Consider the following 7,070-nt stretch of genomic DNA (forward strand, 5'->3'; position numbering starts at 1 on the left):
TTAAGCCAAGCCCAAAGCCCGGCTCCCGCGGCGAGCTATTAATACCCCCCCAAGCAGCGCCAAGACCAACCACCTCCCAGCGCGGCTTTATTGCCCCAAACCGGCCCGATTCCGCCCAAAAAAGAGCCCGCGGGCCGCGCGCCCCCCGGGGCGGGGGTCCGGGCTAGGCCGGCTCCCAGTCCTCGTTGCACAGGTCGGTCTCGCAGCAGGCGTAGAGCGCCGAGAGGCGGGACGCGGCGTCGGCCGCGCGCCGCCGGCCGCAGTTGAGCGCCGATGTGCAGCCCTGCTGGTAGTAGAGCGTGGCCTTGCCTGGGGGGGCACGGCGGGGGGTCAACGGGGGAGATGCCGGCCCTTCCTGGTGGTCCAGGGGGGGTCTGGGGGTCAACAGCGCCCTTGGGACAACCCAATGGGTGAATGGGAGGGTGAATTCCGGCCCTTCCAGGTGTTCCAGGGGTCAACAATGCCCTTGGGACAACCCAACTGGTGCACTGGGGGGATCCAGGGGGTCAACAATGCCCTTGGACAACCCAACTGGTGGGTTGGAGGGCGAATCCCGGCCCTTCCCAGCGTTCTGGGAGGTCCGGGGGTCAACAATGCCCTTGGGACAACCCAACTGGAGGACTGGGGGGATCCAGGGGGTCAACAGCGCCCTTGGAAGAGCCCAACTGGTGAATTGGAGGGAGAATCCCGGCGCTTCCCGGCGTTCCTGGGGGGTCTGGGGGTCAACATTGACCTTGGGACAACCCAACTGGAGGACTGGGGGGATCCAGGGGGTCAACAGCGCCCTTGGAAGAGCCCAACTGGTGAATTGGAGGGCGAATCCCGGCGCTTCCCGGCGTTCCTGGGGGGTCTGGGGGTCAACATTGACCTTGGGACAACCCAACTGGTGGATTGGAGGGCGAATCCCGGCCCTTCCCAGCGTTCTGGGAGGTCCGGGGGGTCAACAATGCCCTTGGAAGAGCCCAACTGGTGAATTGGAGGGCGAATCCCAGCGCTTCCCGGCGTTCTGAAGGGGTCTGGGGGTCAACAACGCCCTTGGAACAACCCAACTGGAGGACTGGGGGGATCCAGGGGGTCAACAATGCCCTTGGGACAACCCAACTGGTGGATTGGAGGGCGAATCCCGGCTCTTTCCAGCATTCCAGAGGTTCCAGGTGCCCAAAAGTGCCCTTGGGACAACCCAACTGGTGGACTGGAGGGCGAATCCCTCCACTCAACGGAGCCCCAGGGTGGAGAACACCCTGTTTCCTTGGAATTAGGGAGAAGGGAGGCCGGGAGAGGGAGGCAGCGCCCCACGGGGAGCCCCATACGAACCCAGGGAGGTCTTGATGATGACGCACTTCTCCTTGGGCTCGCACGTGGTCACGTTGGCGCCCTGGAAGCAGCCCACGAAGGGCAGCTTGTACTTGCAGAACCTGCAGGAAAGGGCCTCCGCTGCGGGAGGAAGAGGAGGCGCCCTCAGCTCCGGCCTCCCTTCTACGGGGCTTGGAGGCCCCGCAAGGCTGGAGGCTCCGTGGAAGGTTTGGAGCCCTCTTGGGAACGCGTAGGGTGGTTCCTTCTCCCCGATCCGTAGGATGGAGATGATGCCCATGGAGCCAACCTCTTGGTAGGGCTTCCATATGTAGAGGCCGCCGACCTCCACCCCATGGAGACAAGTGGAAAGAAGCCCTGGGAAGCGACTCCGGAGCCGAGTTCTCCCTGTCGAGACCATCCCAAGAGCCCCTGGATCTACCCCGGGAACGGGATCCACCCCAGGAGCCCAGGGGAGGTCAAGAGGTGGCATCTCCTCCTTGGAGGCTCCAAACCGGTGGGGAGGAATGGGAAGAAAGGGCCGTTTCCAGGGAGTTCTGCCCTTCCCGGGCCTCCGGGAGGCTGCGCTTACCGAGGCCGACGCACAGAAGGGAGGCCACCACGGCCCAAAGGACCTTCATGGTGGCCGAGGGGGACAACCGGAGCGGCCCGACCTGCCAATGGAAGCGGCGCGTTCGTTAGTCCTCATCCGTTAATCCCCACTCCGAGTTTCCTCCGGGTTCTGCTGGGAGGAGGAAGGCGGCTGGGCAAAACCTCCCGGCACAATTTGAAGGAAAAAGCCAAAAAAAGGGGAATATATCGGGCAGGGCATCCCGGAAACAGCAGAAATCGAGCACAAGGGGGGGAACGCTAGAGTTCTGAAGCCAAAAATGCAGTAATTAACGCAAAAAAAAGATTAATTACGTCGCTTTCGTCCGCTGCGTCCGCCTTTGGCTTGGGAATAACTGGGATTCGGGCGCTCCGACTAAACCCCGATAGGATTCGGAAGCCTCGGGAAAGCCGCGGGGACAGCGGGTCTTCCTTATCCAGAGGCGGACAACTTTGGAGCGAAGTTAAAATGGGGGAAAAAAAGGAGGGAAAAGAGAGGAAGAGGAGCGAAAACGAAGGCGCCCAACGTGGGGCTCGAACCCACGACCCTGAGATTAAGAGTCTCATGCTCTACCGACTGAGCTAGCCGGGCTCCCATAGACGCCCATTCATTGGACGGTTCCTCGAGGGGTGCAAATTAGTGGGGGGATTCCCCCCCCCCAGGATAAATTTATCCCCCCCTTCAAGATAAAACCTTTTTTTGCTGCAAAAACGCCCCTAAAAACGGGCGGGTGGTGCAAGTCCTTGCAGGAGTGCGGTGCAGGGGGAAGAAAGCAAGACAAGGGCTTTGCAGCCCTAAAAAGGGCCGTTTTCCAAGGAAAAAGGGTAAAAGGGGGGGGGGAGCTTACCAGGCGCTGCTTCCCGCTCGCGAGGGGAGTGTGGAGGGGGGCGGGAGGCGCCGCTGCTTTTAAAGCCCCCCTGCTTTTATAGCCCCCCCCCCCCGGGGCCCGAGGGGCTGAACGACCTGCGGAGCCCGGGGCATTGTTCGGCGGGAACAATGACCCCGCACAGCTGGGCAAACATCTGGAGCGGGGCCGGGGGCAGCCCCCCCCCCCCAGGTGCTGCCGGCTTTTGCAAGGGGAAAACGGGAATAAACGGCGGAAACGCCAGGAATAACGCTGTTCCGAGCGGAGGATGGCAGCGGTAAATGATAAGGGAGAAGCAGGGGCTAGGAGTGATAACGGGAAGGCGAGGCGGGAGATAGGAGGCTGGAGCGGGAAGGGGGTCTTTTGGGGGTGTGTTTTGCATTTTCTGGGGGGGAATGAAATAAAGGGGGGGAGGATAAAATAAAGGGGGGGAGGATAAAATAAAGGGGGGGAGGATAAAATAAAGGGGGGGAGGATAAAATAAAGGGGGAAAATAACATTTACGCCCAACGTGGGGCTCGAACCCACGACCCTGAGATTAAGAGTCTCATGCTCTACCGACTGAGCTAGCCGGGCTCCTTGATAGAATTCCATAGGGAAGCCCTGGGGCTACGATCCTAGGGGAATAAAAGCGGGATTTGGCGCCGGGGAGGGGAATGGGGGGCGCTGCGACCTGGCACGACTCGTTGCAGCTGCTCCGGGAGCGTTTCCAGGTCCGGCCTTGGGAATAACGCAATGTTCCGCGTTGCAAGAGCGCGACGACAACGAAAACGAGAGCAATAATAATAATAATAATAATAATAATAATAATAATAATAATAATAATAACAACAACAACAACAACAATAAAACGGGAAAGTTTTAGCGGAAAAAAAACACCTTCCCTGACCGGGAATCGAACCCGGGCCGCGGCGGTGAGAGCGCCGAATCCTAACCACTAGACCACCAGGGAGAGCTGGAAGGCACCTTCTCTGGAGGTTTTCCCAAATTTATCACTCCCTCCACAAAGAGCTCCGCTCTGCCATGCAGACTGGCGGGATTTCGAGGTCATTGCCCAATTTCGCGGCTTCTCTTCCAATTTATAGCGGGATGACGAGCCAAATTTTAAGCCCTGCCTGGGTCTGCGGGGCTTGAACCAGGTTTAGGGCCAACGGCTGGGCTTAAAGAGGGCCCTGGAGCATGGGCAGAAGGGTGACGTGGTCCCAGATGGGGCTATTTGGGGCAATTAACCCCTCTCAGCACCATGGGCAACCCTTAAAACCCGCTCTTGGCCAGAGACGGCCCCCGGGCCAAGGTTGGAGGCATCTCCGGAGCGCTCTGCTCTTGTGCTGGGTGCTTCTCTCAGTGGGTCTTGAGCGTTTCCAAGGATGGACATGCCCCCCAGGTTTCCCAGTCCAACATCTGCATGGTCCACCATCCATATGGGTGGATATAGGGACCATATGGTGGTAAGATTGAGAAGGCAGTCACCCAACGGTGTCTACTTATGGAAAGAGCCCCCAAAAATCCTTGTTTCTGCCTGGTTTCGAACCAGGGACCTTTCGCGTGTTAGGCGAATGTGATAACCACTACACTACAGAAACCCACAGCTATTCTCAAAAAGTAGGGATTTATTTGGTGGGAAAGAGGGCTCTCAGACTGGGATAGAAGGGGAAAAAGTGACCCAAATTCTTATTTCCCATTGGCCAGAGATGGTGAAAAGCATAAGGTTGTTTCTGCCCGGTTTCGAACCGGGGACCTTTCGCGTGTGAGGCGAACGTGATAACCACTACACTACAGAAACTCAGTATTTGAGCCGTGTATGGTGCCTGCAAGGAGCAGAATCTCCAGGGCTTTTATTCCAAGATCTCTGGGATCTTTGCTCCAAGATCTCCAGGGCTTTTGCTCCCAGTTTTCTCAGACATTTCCTCCAAGATCTCCAGAGTGGTTGCTCCAAGGTCTCTAGGGTGTTTGCTCCAAGATCTCCAGAGCTTTTTCTCCAAGATCTCCAAGATTTTTACTCCAAGGTCTCCAGGGTGCTTGCTCCAAGATCTCCGGGCTACTTCCTCCAAGGTCTCCGGGGGGTCTACTCCAAGATCTCCAGGGTTTTTGCTCCGAGATCTCCAGGGCTTTTGCTCCAAGGTCTCTGGAAAGTTTGCTCCAAGATCTCCAGGGCTTTTGCTCCAAGATTTCCAGGGTTTTTCCTCCAGGGTCTCCAGGGCATTTGCTCCACAATCTTCAGGGTTTTTGTCCCAAGGTCTCCATGGATTTTCTTTCATTCTCCTGTGGAGCAGGTGCAAAAACTCTCCTGTGCTGAGTTTCTGTAGTGTAGTGGTTATCACGTTCGCCTCACACGCGAAAGGTCCCCGGTTCGAAACCGGGCAGAAACAAGTGGCCTTTTTTCCATCCTCATCGTGGAAAATTAAAATCTTTTCCTTTATCATTACGGTGCCAAAACGGGAAGCGTTTTGCTCTACAGTAAGGGAACGGAGACAGGGCTTTTCGCCTTGGAATATCATCCCCACTGCTCTGCATTTGAAATGCAAGTTTGCTAGGGGAAGAGGAGAGGGAAAAGTTGGGAAATAATTTAAAAGAATGGGGGAAAAAATAAGGAAGAAAAGAATTAACTCGTTGTTTCTGCCCGGTTTCGAACCGGGGACCTTTCGCGTGTGAGGCGAACGTGATAACCACTACACTACAGAAACTCCACGTGGGTAATTTTCGGGTTCCAAATCCACCCAAACTTCCAAATCCCACCTGGCTCCAATGGGGAGCAATGGGATTTTTTTGGGGGGATGGATGCAGTGTCCCTGAACCTCCAGGATGGGCCAGTATCTCCATGCAGGGAAGTCCTTCGGGATCTCCCCGCTGCCCAGAGGAAGAAAATATTATTATCTTGAAAAAAAAATCACCTTGTTTTCCTAGAAAAAGTATTCCCTGACCGGGAATCGAACCCGGGCCACGGCGGTGAAAGCGCCGGATCCTGACCACTAGACCACCAGGGAGAATTTGGGCAAAAATTCCTATTTTTGTCTGCTTGCTGAGAAGAAAAAAGAAAAAAGCGTTGCTTTCTGCAAAGAATTAGGGGTAAATAATTCTAGAAATAGGCGGGTGCCGCTAATAAAAGTAGAGATTTTTTATTTTCTGCCCTGAAAAGCGGCGCATTTTCCTCTCTCCGTGGGATTTGTTCTGGAATCCAGGAGGACGAGGCTGGAGCTGCCCCAGCTCTTCCATCTGTGCCTTGCAGGAAAAGCCCCAAACTGGGCAAAAATTAAAGATGAGATTGCCAGGAATTGCCCCAAAATGCCCTCCCTGGTGGTCTAGTGGCTAGGATTCGGCGCTTTCACCGCCACGGCCCGGGTTCGATTCCCGGTCAGGGAAAAAAAATGCAGTTTTTCACCAAAATTTAGCGAAATTTTACCCCATAATAGTGATATTCACTTACTCCTGCTGGCAAGTAGACCGGTTCTGCCAAAAAGTGCTCACTGGAAATGAGAAATTCCCAGTTACTGCTACGAAAAAAGATATTTTCCCAGAGTTGTTTTTTTTTTGGTTATTTCCAGTTACTACCTGTATGATTGTAGTTTTGCAAATTTATCTCCAAAAACCGCAAAAACTGTGTTTTTTGAGGCTTGTTTCTGCCCGGTTTCGAACCGGGGACCTTTCGCGTGTGAGGCGAACGTGATAACCACTACACTACAGAAACCACCCGTGGAATCCCTGCCCCCTCCTTGGGCACTCACGCTTATTCCATAGTTTAAAATCACCCGGGTAACAAAAAAACACGGTGGGAAAAATCCGGGGCCTTTCTCCACTTTCTGCCTGTTTTCAGCAGGGAAAATCTCCGAAGCCGAAGGAAAAGACTGCAGCGAATGCAGAGCATAATTCCGCCCCATAGTTCCCCATTCCCTGATTTTATTCCCGTAGGAAAAGGGAGGAAACGAGAACAAAACCGGAGCCCGGCTAGCTCAGTCGGTAGAGCATGAGACTCTTAATCTCAGGGTCGTGGGTTCGAGCCCCACGTTGGGCGAGTGGATGTTTTTCTCCCTTTCCCTTTATGTTCCCATGAAACAGATGGAGGAAATTCCCTCCTTTCCCGCTCCCAAATTTCCATTTGAACCTCTGCAACGGCCACTAGGAAAAGGGCAATGAAATAATCACCCCCGAAACATCATTTTGGGGGATATTTTCCCTTTTCTGGGTATTTTGGCCCCGTGGTCAGGATGGCCGAGTGGTCTAAGGCGCCAGACTCAAGGATCTGCTCTTCCCTCTCCTGGGATTTCTGGTCTCCGAATGGAGGCGTGGGTTCAAATCCCACTCCTGACA

At 55.0% G+C, this 7,070-nt stretch overlaps 2 protein-coding genes and 12 non-coding genes across 14 annotated transcripts in view; 4 read left to right on the forward strand and 10 right to left on the reverse strand.

Moving 5' to 3' along the window:
• LOC112955058 overlaps window positions 1-1,931 on the reverse strand; it is a 24,338-nt gene extending 22,407 nt beyond the window's left edge. The window contains exons 1-3 of the mRNA XM_026048347.1: window positions 1,883-1,931; window positions 1,315-1,434; window positions 165-309 (exon numbers count right to left, since the gene is read on the reverse strand). Coding sequence (XP_025904132.1) covers window positions 165-309; window positions 1,315-1,434; window positions 1,883-1,931 — 314 coding nt within the window. The remainder of the gene's footprint in view (window positions 1-164; window positions 310-1,314; window positions 1,435-1,882) is intronic.
• A 487-nt stretch (window positions 1,932-2,418) lies between these two features.
• On the reverse strand, window positions 2,419-2,491 carry TRNAK-CUU. Its single transcript has one exon. It is a non-coding gene; the product is annotated as a tRNA-Lys (tRNA).
• Window positions 2,492-3,268: 777 nt separating this feature from the next.
• TRNAK-CUU lies at window positions 3,269-3,341 on the reverse strand. The gene has a single exon. It is a non-coding gene; the product is annotated as a tRNA-Lys (tRNA).
• A 304-nt stretch (window positions 3,342-3,645) lies between these two features.
• Window positions 3,646-3,717, reverse strand: TRNAE-CUC. Its single transcript has one exon. It is a non-coding gene; the product is annotated as a tRNA-Glu (tRNA).
• A 558-nt stretch (window positions 3,718-4,275) lies between these two features.
• Window positions 4,276-4,348, reverse strand: TRNAV-AAC. Its single transcript has one exon. It is a non-coding gene; the product is annotated as a tRNA-Val (tRNA).
• A 127-nt stretch (window positions 4,349-4,475) lies between these two features.
• Window positions 4,476-4,548, reverse strand: TRNAV-CAC. Its single transcript has one exon. It is a non-coding gene; the product is annotated as a tRNA-Val (tRNA).
• Window positions 4,549-5,061: 513 nt separating this feature from the next.
• Window positions 5,062-5,134, forward strand: TRNAV-CAC. Its single transcript has one exon. It is a non-coding gene; the product is annotated as a tRNA-Val (tRNA).
• A 242-nt stretch (window positions 5,135-5,376) lies between these two features.
• TRNAV-CAC lies at window positions 5,377-5,449 on the reverse strand. Its single transcript has one exon. It is a non-coding gene; the product is annotated as a tRNA-Val (tRNA).
• Window positions 5,450-5,677: 228 nt separating this feature from the next.
• On the reverse strand, window positions 5,678-5,749 carry TRNAE-UUC. The gene has a single exon. It is a non-coding gene; the product is annotated as a tRNA-Glu (tRNA).
• A 304-nt stretch (window positions 5,750-6,053) lies between these two features.
• On the forward strand, window positions 6,054-6,125 carry TRNAE-UUC. The gene has a single exon. It is a non-coding gene; the product is annotated as a tRNA-Glu (tRNA).
• A 252-nt stretch (window positions 6,126-6,377) lies between these two features.
• TRNAV-CAC lies at window positions 6,378-6,450 on the reverse strand. Its single transcript has one exon. It is a non-coding gene; the product is annotated as a tRNA-Val (tRNA).
• A 251-nt stretch (window positions 6,451-6,701) lies between these two features.
• Window positions 6,702-6,774, forward strand: TRNAK-CUU. The gene has a single exon. It is a non-coding gene; the product is annotated as a tRNA-Lys (tRNA).
• A 141-nt stretch (window positions 6,775-6,915) lies between these two features.
• The window catches only part of LOC112955059 (E3 ubiquitin-protein ligase TRIM41-like), a 7,340-nt gene continuing 7,185 nt past the window's right edge, over window positions 6,916-7,070 (reverse strand). The window contains exon 9 of the mRNA XM_026048348.1: window positions 6,916-7,064. Within this exon, the coding sequence (XP_025904133.1) occupies window positions 6,916-7,064 (149 nt within the window). The remainder of the gene's footprint in view (window positions 7,065-7,070) is intronic.
• On the forward strand, window positions 6,962-7,070 carry TRNAL-CAA. The gene is made up of 2 exons: window positions 6,962-6,999; window positions 7,025-7,070. It is a non-coding gene; the product is annotated as a tRNA-Leu (tRNA).

Source organism: Nothoprocta perdicaria, unplaced genomic scaffold (assembly GCF_003342845.1).
Source record: "Nothoprocta perdicaria isolate Ctin4 unplaced genomic scaffold, notPer1 scaffold_536, whole genome shotgun sequence".
Taxonomy (NCBI): Eukaryota; Metazoa; Chordata; class Aves; order Tinamiformes; family Tinamidae; genus Nothoprocta; species Nothoprocta perdicaria.